Source organism: Cryptotermes secundus, unplaced genomic scaffold, assembly GCF_002891405.2.
Source record: "Cryptotermes secundus unplaced genomic scaffold, Csec_1.0 scaffold50, whole genome shotgun sequence".
Classification (NCBI taxonomy): Eukaryota; Metazoa; Arthropoda; class Insecta; order Blattodea; family Kalotermitidae; genus Cryptotermes; species Cryptotermes secundus.
In genome coordinates this window covers 654,031-677,135 of record NW_019721758.1, presented here as the reverse complement: position 1 = coordinate 677,135, position 23,105 = coordinate 654,031, and the positions used below count along the sequence as shown (strand labels likewise).

Genomic DNA, 23,105 nt, shown 5'->3' with positions numbered 1-23,105 from the left:
TACAAAATTTAAAGAGAATTTTAATAGATTTTATTAGTTTTAAATTAAATGAACTACGGAGCGTGCTATTTTAGTGCATACCAATCGACTACGAGTATGACGTTTTAAATCATGAAGCGTGCAGTAGCATATATGATGAATGGACAATATTAATGTAGCGTACGAGTTATAGCATAGTAAGACACCTGAAGATGGTTATTTGGGGCCGAAACATGTGTCGAAAATAAAAGTGTAAGGAATAAGGAAAAATTTGTTGCATTGTTGACGGACTGTGTAGCACAGTTTTAGAAACAGTGCTGAGGTTATGTGCCATAGAAGGCCGCGCCATAGCTCAACTGGCTAGTTGCTGGCTTCCCACCGCGGCAGCCCGGGTTCGATCCCGGGGTCTGGTCAAGCGAGATTTGTGGTGGACAAAATGATGCTGGGGCGGGTATCCTCCGAGTACTTCGGTTTCCTTTTCAAATCTTCATTCCATCAAATTCTCCATCATCATAATCACCCGGGGCAAGTACAACAGGCCAATCAGTGGCTTCCGTGCCGAGTGGACTCAGTTGGACTTCACCCCCCACTAAGCTAATTAAAAAAAATTATGTGCCGTAGAATCGAATAACCAAAAACAACTGGAGAATGTGAAATGTTTTAAATATTTCGGTAGCTTGTTAACAGATGATGGAAGGTATACGTGTGAAATTATATCCAGGATTGCCATGGCAAAAGTTGCATTTAGCAAGATGAAGAATCTTTTTACCAGCAAATTGGACTTAAATTTAAGGAAGAAACTAGTGAAATGCTACATTTGGAGCATAGCTCTGTATGGGGCTGAAACATGGACACTTAGGGCAGTAGATCAGAAACATCTGGAAAGTTTCGAAATATGGTATTGGAGAAGGATGGAGAAGATCAGTTGGACCGATTATGTGAGAAATGAAGAAGTGTTAATTNAGAAGACGAGGAAGAAGACGTAAGAAGATGCTGGATGACCTTGGGGACAGAAGAGGATACTGTCATTTGAAGGAGAAAGCTCTAGATCGCATTAAGTGGAGGAATTGTTTTGGAAGAGACTGTGGACCTGTCGTCTTGACAGATTACTGATGATGATGATGATGATGATGATGATGATGATGATGATGATGAGAATCGAATATGGTGCGATGATAGCAATTACGAATTCAGTGGGATGCAGGAGCATGTTTTCATGTCTACTTCAGAATAATATCCAGACATTCATCTGGAGACTCTGAGCAAACCTTCGAAGATCTTCTCAGTACAGTCAGTGTAAGGATAGATAACATGACAGGCAGACACCGCTACACAGCGACATCCAGTGATACCACCGGCTAGGAGGCAAATATGTTAAAGTGCCCAGTGATTTACAGTAGCTTTGTAATATCCTTTGTTGGATAAACTGCTTCAAGTCTAAAGATCGGAGACCCGACATAAATTTTCTCGTTCAAGTTACATTACCCGACCTTGTTTTCAATAGAAAGGAAAAGGAAAGGTGAAATAATGGAGCTAAACATAATTAACTACCTCAAGCTCCTTTAGCTACGGACGTAAATACTCCATACTTTTGTAAGCTATGTCACTGAAAGGAGATAAATATAATGACGTTATGTAGTACTCACTAAGGAACGTATTGGAGTCGGGACAGCTCAGTCGATATGACCACTAGGCTACAAGCTGGAAAACCAGGGAATCGTGCTTTGTTTGACGACAGGAGCAAGAGAAGTTTACCTTCCCCACAGCGTCCAGACTGGCTCTGAGGACCATCCAATCTCCTGTCCAATATATACTGCGGGTTCTTCTTCGTGCACAAAGCTGTAGGGGCGTGAAGTCGATCGCTCACCCCAATCTGATTCGACGCTGATAACGCGTAGAGCTGTACCTCCATTCCCTTATATGCCTTCATGGCTCATTCTTCTGCCAATTCAAGGAGTGAGTCTTGACCTATTCACGAGTATCCTGTAATATCGTCATGGTGTTGTGCTTAATAAAAGAAAGGAAGATTTTAACTCTTATCTTTTGAGGGACGTTAAGATAATTAGTAATCGGTTACACTAAATAAATTCAGTCGTTGGCTATATTAATATATTATCTGAATATTTATCTGGAAGAACTGAGGAAAAATGTCAAAGAATTTACAACAGCCGGGCACAGACAGAGATTCCAATCTGGTACCTACTGACTGAGGAGTCAGACAGGTTATCAGTATATTTGTTTATGGCCGGCTTCAGTAATTATTTAATTTTGTATCTGTTACATTGACGGAACATTCGATAGAGAGTCAGTAAGTAAAACAGTTTTATTGGATGTAGCAGATCTTCTATGTGTATCACTAGGTAGCAGCACAGTCCAGATTCATAACAGTCTGGTTAGTAGACGCGCATGCGCATGTTCGAGACTGGTTTCAGTAGTCAAAATGGCGACCGCGCTTAAGGGTGTACTACCGAAAAGCAGTGTTCCGTTGTGCACTTTTGTGGGCAAAAGGACTTAATTCAAAGGATATTCATAAAAAAGCTTCCTGTTTACGGTGGGGGGTATTTAACTCGTAAAGTGGTAAATATCTTGCCGCCTTGGTGGAAAATATTTCTCTGATGCCGAAGAGGTTGAAACGGAGGTGCGGAAGTGGCTGAAGCAACAGTCGAAAACTTCTATGTTACGGTTTTCGACTCACTGTGTTTCAATGTTGGTTAACAATGTGTCCAGAAATAAATATTTTTCGAGGCTCGAATATCACATGGTTTAGGTTTTATAATCATTTGTGATTTATTTACTGACGCACCCTCGCACATTAATGAGGACCATCCACTTAATCTCTTCTGTTGTACTTTCCGATTCTTGGTCGAACATTTTCGATAACGGTGCAGATTTTTCTATTTTATTTAATATTTTAGACATTCAGTAGGTATTTTTAATGGAGGACCAGCCGATCCTTCAGCCTGTACGTGTACAAAGCAACAGACAAACACGCCGCTATAAGCCTATATGCCTGTCCCGAGCGGGTATGAAAACTGCGATTTCAGTGTTAAAGTCAATATGAAATATCATTTAAGGATATGTTCATATGGTTCGAAACTCGGGGCGCACTGTCACACTATTAATTATTATTAAATTAAATTAAATAAATTTCGCTGTGAGAGGCATGACTATGGCATGAGTCTTATAATATTTAGAATATAAGAAGAGATAACTAAAAAGAAATAAATATTTTGCAACCCCAAACCGTCGTCACTCACATCAATCAAGCAAACTACTTGGAGTTTATCTAAAATGAGAGCAGGGATTAGAAGCAGGTACATCAGATAGTAAATAGAGTGAAAGTACAGGTCGAAGCGTTTTAATATCGGCACAATGTGAGGCTGGGTTATCCGCTTATCGTTCCGGTATCTTTACTTCCGGATAAATGGCTTCCTAATATCAACAGGAGGCTGGGCGGGCCCCAGAAGCGCTGGTAGAACCGACAATTATTTTCTTGCTTCTTCTCGAATTTAATTCCAAGCCATCAACTAACAGCAAGTTACATAGTTAGTTATTGGAGAGGGTGGGTTTCCCCATGCACTTAGACCTGTAGTGGTCCATTGTGCTTCCCTCTATGATTTCTACCAATCTCTATATCCTACCGGTATTGGTGCTAACCATCAGTCCCGCCCAGCCAGCGAGACCGGCTCTACTAGCTGAGAGGTATCTATAATGCTTCCCCCATCTACCAGAGGTATTAGTGACTGCTGTTGGGCGGGAAACGTCCGCAATTTTGGCTCAGTGACCTCAGCAAGTTACATAACTGACTGAGTTATTCCAAATGGTGGCTCATTATGGACATCAAATGTTTTTGGTGTCGGAAGTGTGATACTTCGTAACGAATTTATAGAAGATTAGAAAAGGCAGTAGTAGTCTGTACTCTATAGGGCAACCGGTGAACTTACGTAAGTTTCTGAGGTGAGTCAGTCAGCACTGATAAGCTACATGACTAATAAGCTTCACTTAATAATGCATAACCTTGCTGTAAGGCCGTAGGAAAGACAACCCCATTATATAATTCCTAGCTAAGTAATGTCCTGTTATTTACTGTTATAATTATTGCAGTTGGAATGTTGTCTTTATATTGCTCATGGGGTGGGACTATTTTTTTATTGCTACTGGTGTGGGACTAAGTCCCTTGTACTGCGGCCACTTCTGGCCTATTGTACCAGCCCCAGATGATAGGTGAGGATGATTGTGGAGCAATTGGTGGAATGAAGATTAACAGGGGAAACTGAAGTACTCGGAGAAAACCTACCCCAGCGCCACTTTGTCCACCACAAATCCAACTTGACCAGACCCCGGGATCGAACCCGGGCCGCTGCGGTGGGAAGCCAGCGACTGACCGCTTGAGCTATTGCGCGGCCCTTGAGTGCTGTTACAGCTGAGCTTATGAGAATGTTCTTTCTAAGTTATAGCCCTACACACATTCTTACTGCAGAATATTTCACTATTATTCACACATCATTAATATGAATGTAAAGGTGTCACGTTATTTTCCAAAAAAGGAGTTCATTGCGTATTTCGAAACTCATTGTCGCTTACGTCCATTTTTTGTTGACGCAAACTGTAACATATTTTGTTTCTGTATCATTAATTACGCAAAGACACTTATCGGGCGTGTTCAGGATCTCTCTCTAAAATATGGAGAATTTATTTCTCTCGACTATTCCTTTTATCTCTCTTTTGTTTTCTCTTCATAATTCAAGAGATGTAATATTTAAATTTGAATATACTCGTATATTACACATGGTATATAATATTGGGGTCGACTCAGCCTCTAACAGAAATGAGTACCAGGAATATTTTTGGAATATTCTTGGGGGTAAAGCGCGGCCGGTGCGTAGGGCTGACAACCTTGCCGCCATCTATGAGCGGACTGTCTGGATAATATGGGAACCTCAACATCTCACAACCCTATGGGCCTCCACGGCCTGTTACAGGGAAACCTTTACTTTTCCTTTATTAATTAATATATAAAACAATAATTTGATACATTTTTTATATGCATCATGAATAATGAAAAGGAAAGACAAATATTTTCTCACTTTAATGTAAGCTTTATATGAAACGTGATTAACATTGCATACATATGACTTTGATTACAGTAATACGTATTTGCATCTGCAGAAGATGAGCGTCGCGGCCGAAGAGGTATTCAATATTGTTAAGAAGGCACTGGACTACTTTGTACTTTTCAATGGAGCAGATTCATTGAGTGGTCATACATACATACATACATACATACATACATACATACATAGATACGAAAAACATAGGAATGACGATGATTTTGTAAATTTGAGGATCACACAGCGGTCTCCAAGGATGTGATGACATGTAGCCTACTGGATTTTTACTAATGTTTCGGAGAAACGTGCCGCCTACATCTTCAGGCTCGACGAGTAAATCAAGCAAGCAACCGACAAGCAGCAAGTAGTAAACAAATGGCCGAACAACACTCTCCCGATATCTCGCTTTATGTCTACCAGCCTCTATGGCTTCACATCTCACAAAAAGTATTTATCTTAAATACTTTTATTCGTATCTCTATAGTATTATGTATATACCCATTTTCAGCTCAGCAATTCATATGCGAAAGAAATGTACCAGCCTCTTTCAAGCCTGCTTAACAGAACATAAAATGATCTCTTGAACACTGTCTTACCGAAATCAAAGAGACAGAAGATTGAATGGGATTAAAACAATGCTTACGTCAGAAAACTCCACAATGAAATTGGTTTGCACTTTTTCTTCATCTCTAACAAGATGCTCTTCCGTGTCCTACATTTTACAGTTGGTTGAAAAAGAACAGTGTTAAGGATGCGTTACTTTAGTGGTGACATACACAGGCGGGAAGTGGGAAGCTTCTATTGCACGCAATACGTGCATGATTCACACAGTCTACGTGGAAACTTTCGGACATTTGAACGCTCATTTGGTTTCACATGCACGTTCTAGTATTACGTACATTAATTTCTAGTCAGAATTAAAAAATACTTACTTACTTACTTCTCGTGATTTCCTTTCTAAAGCGAATAACTTTCCAGCTACATTCACCGGACATTAATATTAGTCTTAGAAATGTAGACAGAGACGGACAGACGGACATTTCGAATTATATCTGCAAATTAAGTGGCTGCGTATTGAGTTGTGAGCTGTGGGAATATTGGGGCGCTGTCATTAGTAGTGACGCAGGTCTTTACGTCATCGTTAGGAAGTTACTAGATTCCATTTTCTACATACTTCTGGTATTGATACGCAGGTGGGAAAGTCAAGCATACTTACATAGGACTTTTCTTCCAAAATATTACCTATAAAAGGCATGACGCACCCTGTGTCGTAGAGTAGGCCTGTGTGAGTTGCCTTTTTGGTGCTGCCATCGACGTTACTTAGGACCGGCACACAAAACTCCGTCATATCCTTAGATTGAAATAGTAATGATGCTGCGTGACATTATGGTAAGATATTTCGCCAATAGGGGGCAGCACGAGCTGGTTGGAGATAGTGCAGATGCTGACAGTGGGTGATCTGCAAACAATATATTCTCTGCGGCCATTTTCACGAAAAGGACCTATTTTGAATTGCTTCTTGGAAAACCTAAGTATTTTCAGTAACGGATGTTGTGATTGGTTTTTGAGTATGTGAGGCGGAAGCCATAGTTAAATATAAATTTAACAACATTCTTGAAAAAGGACCGTATATAGAATTTTTACTTACTTACATACGCAATTATGGAGCTTCTTGAGGAGAAGCCAAATCTGCAGCTACTCAAGAATATCCCAGCACTTTATGGAACCCGAACGTTCATTACCGTGGTCCGTATCCTGAGTCAGATCATAGAATTTTTACTACGAAACATAAAACACGTGCCTCCCGTCATATACTTTGCTTATGAAGTACCCCCACTTTTTCCAGAAAAAAAAAAAGCACGGTTTATGTACTTCACAAAACTGATCACTGTCTCTCTTTTGTCTATAGCAGCAACGTATTTGCATAATAATAGTGTACGTATAATGGAGCCAGACAGAGAAACCGTTTCATTTAGTTCCTGGTGACTTATAACGGTCCCCTGGCACTAACTGCGGTGATCATACGGCAGAACATCTTTGTATACATAAGAGGTCACTTACGTGTGCTTAAGCCGACGGGAGACGTAGGTTCACGCAAGGTACACATTATTAGCAATTACGCGATACCGCGATGTTCTGTAGTACGGTTCAGTGCATTCACTTGTTTGCATGATTATGTGTCAGGTTTCGTGTGGCGTTCCGTTCATTGCATATAAAGCGGATGTCCCCGGTTTGACCTGTGATGACCAATCGTGAAGCCTCTATAAACATTACATCGGGTCGTGTGGATCTGCGTCTGCGTCGTTTAAGAGAGTGAGAGATTCGATACCTGAGATGCATTTCGATATTTTACATTTGATTGTGGTAGCCGGGATAACTCAGTCGATATAGTGACCCGCTATGGGCTGGACAGAACAGGAACAAGATTTAGGTCCCAGAAGGGAGCAAGAGATGTTATATTCTAAGACGGGCTCCGGGGACCATCCAACTTCTTATACAGTAGGCACCAGTGCCTATTTCCCGATAATAAAACGGCCGGAGTGTGAAGCTCACAGCTCAGCTCCACTAGTGCTGAGGTTAAGAACGTACGGAGCAATACTATTGCCTCTGCTTCCCCATACACCCTCATGGAGTGGAGCTTAATTAAGCAAAACTCAAATTTACCCCCTTTCCATTTGATTAGAAATACCGTATTTACACATGTATAGGCCGCGTGCATGTATAGGGCGCAGCACAATTTTCAGACAGAAATTATAGAAAAAATAATTTTCTTGGAATATTATTTCAGGAGTATTACACCCTGTATTACTAATTATGAATATATTTTTTTTAAATGAAGTGTGATTTCGAATATTTCGAATATAAGCCGCACCCCAGTTTTCCTCTTGAATTTTTGGTAAAAAATGTGCGGCCTATACATGCGTAAATACGGTATTTATAATAAAATATTTCTGTTTCTTCCTTATACAGTAAATATGTTCATAGTTTCGAGTAGGAATTGCATGTGCCGTTACCCCCAATACATTCTTTGCGATTTTATACAGGAAGTGCAAAAAGTTGGGAGCCAATAGCATGTTTAACGTCTTCGGAATATCGTCCATGAAAGCCGAAGCACGTTTATAAACAGTTCACGCTGTTTTGAATGTTCCTTAGCACTTCTGGGCTGATATAGCTAATTTCTGATTGAATTAATTTCTTTGAATATTCCATATTATATAACTGAGTCCATACCTTTCGGACATCCTCAGTCACTCACTTATTCACTGACTTGCTCATTTCTTTACTGTCGAATATCTTGTGAATGGCATTAAGAACGCGTGTTTCATTAACATTTGACACCTGCCTAATCTACTGACAATAGGAATATGAGGCCGTCAGGCGGGTATCCGCTAGATGGCTGGACAATCGCAGTAGAGTGGACAACGCTTTGGATATTGTACACTTTATAAGTACTGTAACCATACTCGTGGTTTTCCCGAAAGCAACAAGCTTTCTACAAACATTGTCTAACACGCAACTTGTTTGTTTTAGGGAAGTCTATAACTTTCACCGAAGACTAGGCTACATATAATTGCACTTGTACGCAACACGACAATAATGTTCATTTGTTGCAATTACCTATTAATTACAAATCACTACAACATGCTGGACGTCATGTTAAATAGTTAATACTGATATTTCCACTATCATGTAAAACATTCCATTCTGATCCGAGCCCCATGCAGACCACAGCAAGAATCATAAAATAAATAGCTACAGGAAACTCACTTAGACTATAATAACAATTATAATAATAATGATAATAATTAATATGGATTCAGTATCATCTTACAGAAATAACCAAATTAAAACATCAAGTATTTGAACATTAAATTGAACATAAATTTTAATAGCAACTTTAATTTGAAATGTGTCAATAAAACAACAGAATTATTAGTTTTTGGGCTTTTTTCATAGTCCGGTATTCTAGAAAATTTAAAACACGACGTTTCGGAAATTTGATCTGTTTCGGTCCTCAGGTGAAGGAGAAACACATACTCAGTTGGGCCCCTTAGAAAGAGCTAACCTTGATCATTGGAGATTTAGGATAAGCCCTTTCTAAGGGGGCCAACAAAGCAGGTGTCTTCCCTCCTTCACCTGAGGACCGAACTAATCCAGTTTCCGAAACGTCGTGTTTTATATTTCCTAGAATACCGGACGATGGGAGAGGTCCAAAATGTCAGCAATTCTGTGTGGTATGCACCATCTTCAGAACACTTTAGAATCAACTTATCAAAAGAATTGTCAAAACCAATAAGAGTGTAATTTGCCTGATGGGACATACAGCTCATGTCAGCTGAAGATAAGAGCTCTTAGATGAAAATAACTCATTTTATGAAGTAATTAATCTGATGTGTAGCATAAAGAAGTTGTTTTATGATTAATAAATAATTAAAAGTGAACATCATCATCGGTTCTCTGAGTACAAGTAGCGGAGAAACATAGTGTGTTCGGTCAAATGCAACAAGTTGTCACTTCATTGAATTATTCGTCAAAGATGTCTTCTTCTCAGAGACAAAGAAGTACTCCAAAATGTTTAGGCCTTAAAGGAGTTAAACAGTGAATGAATTACACAAATAGAAATACTAGGGTAATAGAATTTTACTCAAAAAATGCAGGCAACATTTCATACGATGCAAATGAACTGGTTATTAAAATGAACCAGTTAAGGTTCGGCCACACAGAACGCTACGTACGCGACGCACGCTATGTTCGCTATACGAACAGAAAAATATCTCCCTTCATTGCCAATGTGACTGGCCACACAGATTTCCGTACGCTACGTACGCTATGTTCCCTATGTTAGCTGCGTCGCAGAGTGTACACAGCGTACGTAGCGTACGTAGCGAACATAGTGTAGCGCTCTGTGTGGACCATAAAACCAAAATACCAATATTCTGACATAATGTAGTGTAAGTCTCTTACACGGAATTTAATCCAGACCATTTCCGTGGTATGCTGCTGTTATTTGCGGACAGACTGACAAGCATCCTGAAAACAATGCGAACTGAATACTCCCCTTATCTCATTCTTAAATACCAAAAGCATATATATACTTCTTCTACTTTTAGGATCTCGCGCTGATCCCATTCAAAATTAATTATGAAATTGTGAATCTTGTGGACAGATGGTAGGACTCCTTGGACGGGGATCAGCAGGACGGAAGGCCTGTACCTACACAGAGCAACACAAATACAGAACAAACGTAGACATCTATGTGTCGAGTAGACTTTGAACACGCTATTCCAGTAATTGAGCGGGGGAAAATATTTCATACCTCGGACGGCGCGGCCACTGGGATTGGCAACCGTTTATAATTTGGCGAAGAATTCTCGAACTATCACTAAAATTGTAATTTACCTTTCTCTATGTCTAATATTTATTACAAATTAACTACCTGTTTCGATTTGTATTGATCATCTTCAGGTTGTACAAAATTTAAAACGTCAACTTTTTAACTGTCACCGCCAGCTCAATAGATAACAAAAAACAGGAGCACCATTGCGATTCACAAACACCCTCTAATCACCCGACAACACCAATTCCACCATTCATCAAGAAGTTCCATGTTAGGAACACTTAGAAACGTTTGCACCTTTCCAGTTAACCGCGCAGTGTACTGGTCAAAATATACCAATATTATAAACAAAATTATATGTAACTGCAGCCTCAGTTTAACGTTTTAATAATAAATTGTACTACATACCTTCCTACGAAAACTGGATCCATTTTATAGAAATTCATTATAATTTTAACTTGTAATTCAGTGATTCTATGGTTTATTTATTTTTAACTACCTGATGATTATTTGTTAAGATCGAAACATGTAATGGCATAGCTTAGTGTAACTACAATAAAATTGAAGCTAACGTTCTTATTCGTTCGATTTTGTCTAGTTTTATTTTTGTGGTTAATAAAATTGTCGTGTAGTTCGCTGTATACCATGATTATAGTATTACACCATTTTAATCAAAACATGTAATGCATTCGTAATACATATTCTTTTTTTCTTTTGGCGCTACAGCCACAGTTTTGGCCTTGGCTTGCCTCTATGAAACTCTCCATTTCGCTTCGGTTTGCTAGATTTTAGACATTCCGTAGGACTCCTTGTGGGGGTGATCAGCTCATTGCAAGGCCTCTACCTGTACACAAACAGAGAAAACGCGCATACTCACACAGACACCAAACATCTATATCCTGAGTGAGATTAGAACCGACGATCCCGGCTCCCGAGAGAGCGAAGACAGTATATGCCTTAGACTGCCCGGCTACCGTGACCGGTAATACATATTAGACATCTATAAATTTGTGTTGATGCTTGTTAAGAAAAAATGTAAAATAGAATTTTTATGACAGCTTAATACAAAACATTGAAAGATCAAAAAATTAAAGATGAACTTTCCGCTAATGTAATGGGCATGCCGAAGATGAAGCGACGGAGTAGGTCATCAGCGGCCGACGCCTACCAAAGCGCAATGACATGACGCATACGATACAGCGATGCCAAATCCGTACAGGGCAAAGGACCGTTGCCGAATTCGAGGCTCACTACAACAAACATGACGTATAATGAAACGAAACAGGGAGAAGAGCATTCATCTGTGCCAATGACGAGGGCAAAACACCCGAATGTATAGAAAACGCGCTAAAAATGAAATGGTCTATGTACGTAATCCAACCAAACACAGAGCTGTAAAGCACATAATTCCATTGCCCTTTTTATTACATTAGACAATTATAACCCATTAAATGTGACGGAAAAATTACCTAAATTTCCCTCCAGGGAGTATAGCTTGAAATTCCGTGTTTCTAACTTTTTATATTGTCTCTTAGAATCCAGCATCCTTATTTAGAGGTGTGAAGAAGGCATGCAAACGACATTTAATGTTACACAAATCGGTACTCTCTTTGTCAGTCCAATGTGCTTTATGTAGCGTTTCTTCTTCAACTGTAAAAGTTAAATGAGGTCGACTGGGAGGATGGTAGCAAATAATGTCCTATTCTAAGTTACTTGCTCCAGTATTTGCCCCTAGGGAAGGAAGAAAACAAGAGACACCCTCAGTTCAGAAAAGTCGATTGTGGAAACTCGAGAGTACAAAGCAGAAAGACTAACCACTGAGCAATTTTTTCTATTATAAGTGGTACATTGCTCGATGATCAAAAGCTGTTGAACTGAAAAATCATGTAATCTAGTAATAAACATTTATTAAGTGTAACAACTGTGATCACAGATGTACATCGAATCATATCTGGAGGTGTCTAATTTCATGAAATTTTGTTTAGGTCTACGTGCTAGGAGAACAATAAGAGTTCTATTCTAAGTGAATGAAATACATATATTTCGCAAGACCAAAATTAACAATGTCGCAACACTTGACAAAGAACAGTTCTTCCTACAACAAAGAGATATCTGGAATGATAACGTTATGAACACAGAGAATCTTTCAGGAAATAATGAACGGACATTTCACAAGCAGCAAGCGTTTTGTTCACAGTACTTCAGCTTATTTACAGTTTAAATATCTTCTTAACACTTGAATCAACGTTGAAACCTCTAAACACATTTTGTTTTGACTGGGCTAGGCGTCTTCTGGAAGATTCTTATGCCGGATGTTTGTCGTAGCGCAGGTCTACACGTGTGTCTCTTGTGTAATTAGTGAAAGTTGCAGTTTCCCTCTAACAAATGCATTTTCTAACTAACTCTTATTTTTCCAGGAACATTGAATTTGCACTTTCCATTATGCTAATTACGAACTCTTTCGTCACAGGACCCGAAGGTACAATAACTCTGATACCAAAGCTCGCCGTTCAACACATTCCAGAGGTAGCATAAGTAAGCGTACTTCCTCAGAATCTGACTCCCTAAGATCCACCGTAGCCTCTTATATTCTTTCCAGTTCATCTCGGAAATACTCTGTCTTTCTACAATTTTACAGTGCCTCACGTACTAAACTGCATTCCAGTAAAACCGACTACACTTGATACACGCTTTAATTTACGTCAATTAATCTAGTAATTCTGGAAAACGACGACTAATAAACTGCGGAACAAACAAACTTTAATATATGTTGCTCGCACAACCCTTCTGGGAGAACCTGGTAATTTGCATTATTTTTGATTTTATGAAATTGTTATTTCCATGCTGATACACTTCAGCTGCTCGACGATTGGCTAGAAATATTTAGATAAAATTAGTAATTACATTTTATTCAGATTTAATTATTCTTGGTAACCCTGTAAAATATTCTGTTAGAAAACCGGATTTGAGCTTTCCAGAGCAGTGAATATTAAGATTACGGTTCGTCCTGGCGCATTATACTGCGTCATAACCAAAGAGACGGTAGTGTTCACAAAAATATAGAAATTTAATTCATAAAATTTGTGAGATACACGTACGGCACGAAGCAAAGAACCTTAAAAGGAAACTTGAAAAACGTTAACAGCGAATGATAAGTCATATTAGTCATGCAGATCAGGCGCTTCGAAAATATCTTAATCAAATTAATCCTGCTGAATGCGTTTTCTTGGATCAGCAACAGGTTCCGCCCTGCCTGATCAAAATGGAACTGACGATATTGGAGAGGAATTACAGAAATTGAGGACTACTAATACTGAATCATATGAACGCGATTGTAAATACTTGCACATTTTTGGCCGAAAATACATGCCATTACAGACTGCAATAATGTTGATTTGACATTTAGTATTTTGTGTTATATTCTCCGCTGCCAAATGGTGAAGGGAGCGAGGGGTGGTTAACGGCCCGGTCTCGTCGACATTAAACATTTGTTCGGGCGGGCAACCCTCCTCGTCGACAACTTTCTTAAACTCTAGGGTGAATAGGGGGAACGCGGTAGCGTAGTGGGTTGAGACACTATACTACAAGCCTGAAGGTCTCGGGTTCGATTCCCGATGAGGGCATTGGATTTCTCAATTGATCTATTTCTTCCAGCCGCACTATGACCCTGGGATCGACTCAGAATATAACAGAAATTAGTACCAGGAATCTTCCTGGGGGTAAAGGGCGGCCGGCATGTAAGACTGAATACCTCACCGCCATCTGTGAACCGACTGTCTAGAAAATGTGGAAACCTCGACGTCTCACAACCATATGGGGCTCCACGGCTTGTTACAGAGATAACTTTACTTTTTCCTAGGGCGAAAGACAAAATGAGTTAACTTGACGATAAGTGAGTCCTTGATTTGAAAAGTGCATCAATAAAAGCAATAACGGGGTAACGTTATTTGGGACAATGTTAGGCGAAACTTACATATTCGGAAGCCTGGTGGCCAAAATAGAAAGTAGAGGACCGCAGAAAACTAAACTGGTGTTTCAACATTGAGTGACATAATTCATCTTAAGTGACACTGTCGTACTGTGTTTACAGCGTGCCACTTTATGAAAAACATTCTGAACGACGCGAAGAATTCCTCTGGAAACATTTTGCCGTGCCAGGACATGTTGTTTCAACATGAATTTCATAAAAAGTAAATAGAAAGTCACTGAACAGTGTTAGACTTCAAGTTATACTTGAAAATGAAAGACTACAACATATTTCGAAACGGCGAAGGGCCTCTACAGAAAGCAAATAACAGAAATTACACCTACATAAATGTCACTGACATCTTCTGGTTGCATGAATATTTAAAGCTGTAAGCTTGCAAGAGGAAATAGTTGCTGGATCTATCTACAGTTCAGTAAAGTTTGCATAAATCTATGTTCATACGTAACAAATGAATGTCAAGGGCATGGAAGTAAGAGAGACAGCTCTGCACTTGGTGAGTACGCAGTACGTTCCGAACTGGATGCCGTTCAACTTTCGACTCTCGCTCTGTCACTTATCGACGATATTAATTTCTATCAGCTGCATTTAAATTATGAAATATTTCGGTTTTTCGCCATTATTTAATTGCATATTTTGCTTCGATCATTATCATTTTTGCATGGTGTTTCAGTTCCACATGTATACACGTGACAAATCGACGTGTCTCTCACTGAAGCTGACAGCTTGCCTTTACAATTGGTTTGCTGACGTTAAGGTTCAGGTGCGCTTATTTTCGACAGATCCCTCTGTCTTCTTATATATAATTACAGACTTATTGTTACCTGCGCGTTTATTCCAAAGCCGGAGCCGTGTCGTAGTTCAGGCGGTTGGTCGTCAGATTCCCACCTCGGCAGCCTGGGTTCGAGCCCGTGTCAGGTCGTGTGAGATTTATGAAGAACAAAGTGACAATAGGGCAGGTTTTCTCCGAGTACTGTCGTTTCTCCTTCCAATTCTCTTTCCACCGACTGCTTCAAATTCATCAATATATATATCATCCGGGGCTGGTACAAAAGACTGATTAGTGGCCGACGTACTAGTTGGTCTGTCTCACCCCATCCCAAGACACTAATAAAAACCATTCCCAAACGGAGCAGACTGTTGCAGCAATAAATTTCTAGTCTTTTATTCGTGGGTACTTGGCCGGGTACTACACCGGCTATCCTGAGGATTTTCGTAGTTTTCTTCAGTCCCTCCAGGAAAAATCTGGGATAGTCCATGCAATAAAATGTGAAGGCGTTTTCTTCTTCAAATCGTATTCCAAAAGGAAAGAAAAGTAAGTAAAACAAAAGAAGTTAAAAATAATATAGAATGAAAAGAAAATGGAATTTCAGTGTTTATTAGTTTATTGTGATTATCATCATCATCAGCCGATAAAGATCTGGCGCTCTCGCGAGTATGCTGCGAGTAAGCGTGGGTGAAGCAATACATCCGCCCCCTCAGTTTTCTTTAAGTCCTGAGGCTTGGGTTCTTACTCCGTACACCAGGATAGCAGCGTTCCGTTGGTAAACAATTGTGCTCTCGCTGAACTACATTGGTACTTAATTAACTTCATGAAGCTGAGCCCTTCTTGAGAAGGCGCCAATTGTGCAGCTACTCAAAAAATTTCCAGCATTTTCTGGAGTCCTATGGCTCATTATCGTGTGCACATGAGCCCTCCACTGGTCCCTATCCTGAACCAGATATATCCAGTCCATACCCTTGCGTCCTATCTAGGATCCATTTTAATATTATCCACAAACCTACGTCTTGATCTTCCCAGTGGTCTCATTCCTTCTGGCTTTCGTACCAATATCCTATATGCTTTCCTCTTTCCTCCCGTTCGTGCTACATTCCTTGTCCATTCCAGGCTCCTTAACTTGATCATTCTAATTATGCTTGACGAAGAGTAAAAGTTATTAAGCTTCCTCTGCATGCAGTTTTCTCCCACCTCCCGTCACTTGACCTCTCTTCGGTCCAGATATTCTCCTCAACGCCCTGTTCTCAAACGACCTCAGTATATGCTCCTCCATTAATATCAGAGACCAAGTTTCACACCCACACAGAAGCAAAAAAAAAAAAATATTTTTATATATTCTAAATTATAAGTTTTTAGATAGCGAAAGAGTAAACAAACGATTCTGGACTGAATGGTAGCAAGCGTTACCCAAACATGGATACCAGGATCAAACATATTATTATTTACGCACTTCTTCATTCATTCATCAGTAATCTGTCAGACGACAGGTCCACAGTCTCTTCCAAAACAGTTCCTCCACTTAATGCGATATTCTGTTTTTGGAAAGAGACTAGCCAGGAAAAGTGATAATGTGGTAGTTTTTCCATTTGCTTTCCACATCGCAGTACAACAGCCGTTCAAACCACTCTGGTCACGCCTGTTGCTATACAAACTTGAACCATCTCGAGCATCATTTGCTCTGTGCTTCAAGTCGCTGCTGATGACGCTGCTTCCGGCATCAGTTTTTGGTGTCTCTCTTCGTCTGATGCCTACCCTTTGACCTGTCCAGCAAGGGAGGCCCTGCCAGTAGCTACGATACCGCTGGTATAGCTCTCAGGGTCCTTGGCATACTCAAACCCCCTCACCACGATAAGGTGGAGGTCACCAACGAGGTGACGCACTTCTATGCTGCTTGTTTTTATGTGAAAATGCATTTTCCGACTGTTAAGTACCTTACAAAGCATGCAGTCTTAACGCTGGTAAATTATGATTTTGTGCTTCAATTCAACGTTTCATAGCTGAGTAATAGCGTAAATTTCTGCAGGAGAATAACGAGTGAAATTTTAAGTATTCTCTCAAATATCATTAAAGCACGGGCAGCTAATGCTTTCTGTGAGGTCATATAAGGCTGAAACAAACCAGATATTCCAGAACTATTTCACAAACTGACATTTTTATGGTAGTTTAAAGGTAAGACATGTGGTTAGCAAAGTCGTAAGCTCTTAAATGGCCTTGTAAATTCTTTCCTGTTTTTTCTTAATACTACTCTGTTAAAAAGAACCGCATATCAGCCACTACAATCTTGTAGTTCTCACGGGGACCACCAGAGAAGTTCCAGTGCACAGTCTGAATGCTCAGAATGTGGAATACAGAACAAAGCCCTTATCAGCTACATATATGTGTAGTATTAGCGTATATGTACCAACAGTTATGTTATTTCAGAGATTCTCTTCTCCACAGCCTCCAGACAAGATCTGAGGCCTACCCAGTCTCCTATCCAATGGGTAACGGAGGCCCTTCCCCAGCGGTGTAAATCGGCCGGGGAGTGAAGGTGACCACTCCCTTCCATTTATTGTCGAGATCAAGAACACGTGGAGTTATACCCCCATTCCCCATATGCCTTCATGGCGTTGTGCCTAACTAATTAAGCACAAGGACAGCTTTAGCTATTAGCTTTACCAATTACGTTTAAATCTTTTTTTCGAAATATTTAATTACGTGCGAAATATTCTAATGAGTTCGCAGGAGAAGTTAGTATGGTTAATGTTTTGGGGCATCAGTACTATTTTTGGGGTAGAAAACAGAGACACAAATGATAAGTTTGATAATGACTTACTGTATATATGAATGCGTTAATATCGAGTATGCTTATTCTGAAAGTCCGAACACGGTGAAAGAGAAACAACATATTTCCGACGAGAATCGAATCCCTGTTCTCTTATTAATTACTCGTTTATTTAGCCAGGCTTTTCAACTTTCTGCCACATACTACATAACGTCGATTGATTGGTTATTTATGAATCGCAAATTAAAGAACAATGGAGAAGGAATCAGTCGTGGAGTATTTCAAGATACTATTTCAGCATTTACACGAAGCAACAAAAGAAAATCACGAAAACCCTATTCCGTATTCCGTATTGAGGGGGTGGGTTTCCCCATGCACTTAGACCGGTTACTGGTCCATTGTGCGTCCCCCTTTAATTTCTACTGTCTCCATACCCTACCCGTACTGGTGCTTACTATCAGCCCCTTTCTGCCAGCGAGGTTCAAACCTCTTACTGGCAGTGGTATCTAATAGTTAGTCCCTTTCTGTCAGCGAGGTCGTCCCTCCTCTGGCAGGGGTTCCTAGTCCCTTTCTGCCAGCAAGGTTTCTACCCTCTACTTGGCAGTGGTATCTAATACTTTAGTCCCTTTCTGTCAGAGAGGTCCCCCCTCCTCTGGCAGTGGTACTTGATACTTCCCCCATCTACCGGAGGAATTGGAAACTAGTTGGGCGGGAAACTTGGCCTAATTTTGCTCAGAGGTCTCCTAGAGACATGAGGTTCTTTTACGTGCCGTAAATCTACGACACGGGACCCACGGCTTAAAGTCCCTCCCGGAGGACTTATTCCCTGAATTTTTCCGCCCTTAAAAGTTCTACGACCTCAGCCTGGTTTTTGAACTCGCGTACCTTGAGTCACGAGGTGGGAACGTTACCCCTAGACTACGGAGGCCGCTACGAAAACCCTAAGTCAGTATAGCTGATATACCGGCCGGGTTCAGAACCTGGATCTCCCGATTTTAAAGGAGGAATGGTAAAATTTCGTCAGCAATGGTCTGTCGTAATCCACTTTACATACACACACACACACACACATATATATATATATTCCTACAGAGACCCACGTATATCTTGTAGCATGTTGACCCGTTGCTAAGTAATGACTCTGTAACCAACTTCCGTTGCTAGACAACAGATACCAATGGACTAACTGGGAAGAGGTGTTCTCTAAGCGGTCCTTGCGACAGCTGAAACTGTGTTTTCTTTGCGGTTCGTGCCAAGATGTTCATTCATTCATCTGTAATCTGTCAGGACGACAGGTCCACAGTCTCTTCCAAAACAGTTCCTCCACTTGATGCGATCTAGAGCTTTCTCCTTCAAATGAAAATATGCTCTTCTGTCCCCAAGGTTATCCAGCATCTTCTAACGTCTTCTTCCTCGTCTTCTGGTCACTTCTATCCGCCCCTCTATCTTTCCTTCAAATAACTTCTTTTAGAAGGCAGTTACCGCGTAAGATATGACCAATCCAATTAGCCTTCCGTTTTCTTATTTCGTGTAGGATATTCCTCTGCTCACTGACTCTAAATAACACTTCTTCATTTCTCACATAATCGGTCCAACTGATCTTCTCCATCCTTCTCCAGCACCACATTTCGAAGCTTTCCAGGTGTTTCTGATCTACTGCCCTAAGTGTCCATGTTTCAGCCCCATACAGAGCTATGCTCCCAATGTAGCATTTCACTAGTTTCTTCCTTAAATTTAAGTGCAATTTGCTGGTAAAAAGATTCTTTTTCTTGCTAAATGCAACTTTTGCCATGGCAATCCTTGTTATGGGCAGACAATCAGTGGAGTTAATTCAGTTGAGTTAAATGGAGCAACTTGGTTGGTGAGTTAGAGAACTGCTGTTTTTCAGCCCTTGTGTGTCGTTGCTGTTAGAAGCTGGTAGCTAAGGATAGTTTTGGAACCCAGAGTAAAAGGAACGTCCTCCGTTAGAAGCCGTTACCAGACAATGACTCGTGAAGACACAGCAGACTTAAAAGACTCAGTGCGTGTTGTAGTGAATTGTAGAGTGTGTGAACTAAAGAGAGTGCTGTAGTTGCTTGTAGTTACGTTCTGTACATTTTCAACACATCCGATTCACATCCGAATGCATCTGCATTCACTCAAATATGTAACATGCATATGCTTATGCACACGTGCAGTTACAGGCCATGCATACGTGCATTTCATGTACACAAACATACGTTATTAATATACATTTGTGAGATTTGAGGTTTTAAACGCGGGTGAGATTCGTACTCTAGTCTTTGAGTTATGACACCGTGTAATCTGGGAGGGGGCACTTGAATTTAAGAGGAATATACTGCTTGCATCTTCAGGGTACCCACATTGGTATACTGTAGTACACCGTTTCATAACAAAGAAAAACACAATACGAATACATATGCCTGTATACAATCTTAATAGTTTGCATCCTGTTGTGTGTTATAAATAAGGTATATAAATATATATAAAAGTATACAGTCTACACAAAAATATTCTGTATTTAAAAGAAAGTAGACACTGTTGTATCAACATTTATTTTTATTGACGCGTCAATACAATAATGTGTAGTTTGTTTTAAATACAGAATATTGTTATGTAGGCTGCATAACTTTATATATTTATATACCTCATGCCTGTATACGTTGATATTTCTGGACTTGATATTCCTGTCCTGCGAAAGACCAGTAGTCGTCCTTGTGACTCATTGCCTCCTGTCACGATGCGACCCACAAAGCAAGGTATTGCACTGTGCTCTTTGTGCTGCAGGGACGGTGTTCGGCTTTGGTGGAGCAAGACTTCACTCCTACGGTAACAGCCACCTGCAAGGCGGGCTACATGACCATAAATGTCAAAACGAACCAGTCATTTTACGGTAAGTACCTGACCCAACATCATTATGACAGCTGTCTTACCTTTTATTTCTTCTATAGATTTAACCGTTAAATTGATTTTTATGCGGATAATTGCGAGGCGATAAGTAGCCTGATGGAACTTATCGTTTCGCTTTGAATTTGGAAGGTAGCGGTAATCGCCTATGCCCCAGGTAATCATTACAACCTCAGGTAATTAACATAGAGAAGAAAGGACATTGTACTCTTCAGAAAACAACATTAGAAGTTAACACCAATTAAGATGATGTGGATGAGGCATTTAGAACTCATAGGGGAGATGAGAAATATGCATAAACATTTTTATTCTGGAAAACAGATTGAAGGACCACTTATATATAATATTGTGGCATGACTACATAAACATTATCAGTTACATGGAAACTGTTCTATCAACAAGCGAACCATCGCTAGGCAACTGTTCGCAACAACAATAGAGAAACCATAGAAACAATGTTTCTATGTGGTCCGATCCGAGACTACCTAGCGAGGACGAGCAAGGCAACTAGTTAGTGTACAATTGATGAACGCGACGTGGAGCCTATTTCTAAGAAACAAACCCATCGTCTCGTCAGAGTGGATGTTACATAAGGACTGTAGCTGGAAGAATTCAGTTGCGAAAGAATCTCTGTCGTGAACCTTGTGAGCTTGGAACCAAGAAGACCTTGTTGACAGTAAACCGACAGTCGTAAAGTTGCTTTGATTTTGACTTTTAACTTAGTTGCAGCCATGCGTTTATTATGAAATGGTAGCCACCCGACAACGAGGTACAAGTACAAAAGTAGAAGAATCTCCATTGTTGAGAACCGTTACCAAGCACCGTTTAGTAAAGACAGAAGGCTTTATATATGCTATAGCAGAGTGATTTGAAATGTGTGTAGATCCTTAAACTGTTATAATTATTTGTAGTTACGCGTTGTAAGTGTTCAGTAAATCCAATTATCAACCCAAACCCCATGTCTAGTCACTAACACGTGACAATATTAAAGTAGAGCTTAAAGAAATAGAATATGACCTTGTAAATTAGAATCATTAAGCAAACGGTAATGAACAGTCGGATTCCATAAAAGATGGGAATTTATTTACTATGTGGCTGTCTAGCAGCATCTGCTACACGAAAGAAGTTAACAAAAGTTTTCGGGTGAATCTCACGGCCGACCAACAACAAAAGAAATGTAAGAAACTGAAAGAAATAACAAAGCCTTAACTCACGCAAACCCAATAATACTGACTGCTGAAATAATTGTGAACGCAATGTAATATCAGAATTACAAAAATATATAAAGAGCAGAAGGGTGGAGCTACTTTCCACCCTTGCTCCGCCACCAATAATAATTTATTGCTCCCTCACCACAACAGTTGCCCCATAAGCACCCCTGCGCCTCGAACTTTTTAAACTAATTCTTTTTTTTTCCCCTTGGCACTACAGCCCCAGTGGGCCTAGGCCTACCTCCACGAACTTCTCCGTTCACTTCAGTTTTTCTAGATCTTACACATTCGGTAGGACTCCTTGGGCGGGTGATCAGCTCGTCGCAAGGCCTCTACCTGTATACAAACACAGAAAAACGCACACACACAAACTAAACATCCATTCCCTGAGTGGGTTTCGAACCCACGATCCCGGTTTCCGAGCGAGCGAAGACAGTACATGCCTTAGACCGCTCGGCTACCGCGACCGGCTTTAAACTGATTTACTGAAGAATATTTGAATGACGTCAGCTGTGCCTGAAACAAGTTGACTTAGTTTGCCGAAATATACGCAATACACATTAAGTTTCGTGACTTACTTTACTACCGCCGACAGAAGACAGGTTGTCAGACATGTAATAATAATAATAATAATAATAATTCAATTCATGTTTATTTACATGCAATAACTTAACAGCACAGTGGCCGATTACAAAGTTATCACGAGTATATATAGATACAGAAAAATAATAAAAACGAAGTACAAATATGACAGAAATAAATCGGTGAGCATAAAGCTAAAGAAGACTTAAATATATACCTACATTTATGAATTATTACGAGTGTTGCTAATACTGTTAGTAACTAAATACCAAGATAAGACAACTGGGAGTGATAGCATAAAATTAATAACAAGTCAATAAATTAATACCAATTACATAAGAAAATTAAAGTTAGTCGACGTATACACATTTGTAGTTAATGAGAACACTAATCCAGTAACACTGTAAAAGGTTTGGTACATGCTTGTAAAATATGATTCAGAGAAACCGC

General features: G+C 40.0%; 1 protein-coding gene and 1 long non-coding RNA gene across 2 annotated transcripts in view; one reads left to right on the top strand and one right to left on the bottom strand.

The window, feature by feature from the left end:
* The window catches only part of LOC111875590, a 185,833-nt gene that overhangs the window by 60,396 nt on the left and 102,332 nt on the right, over positions 1-23,105 (top strand). The window contains exon 2 of the mRNA XM_023871939.2: positions 20,743-20,848. Coding sequence (XP_023727707.1) covers positions 20,743-20,848 — 106 coding nt within the window. The remainder of the gene's footprint in view (positions 1-20,742; positions 20,849-23,105) is intronic.
* Positions 1-23,105, bottom strand: part of LOC111875593 — a 243,096-nt gene that overhangs the window by 126,113 nt on the left and 93,878 nt on the right. The window lies entirely within an intron of this gene.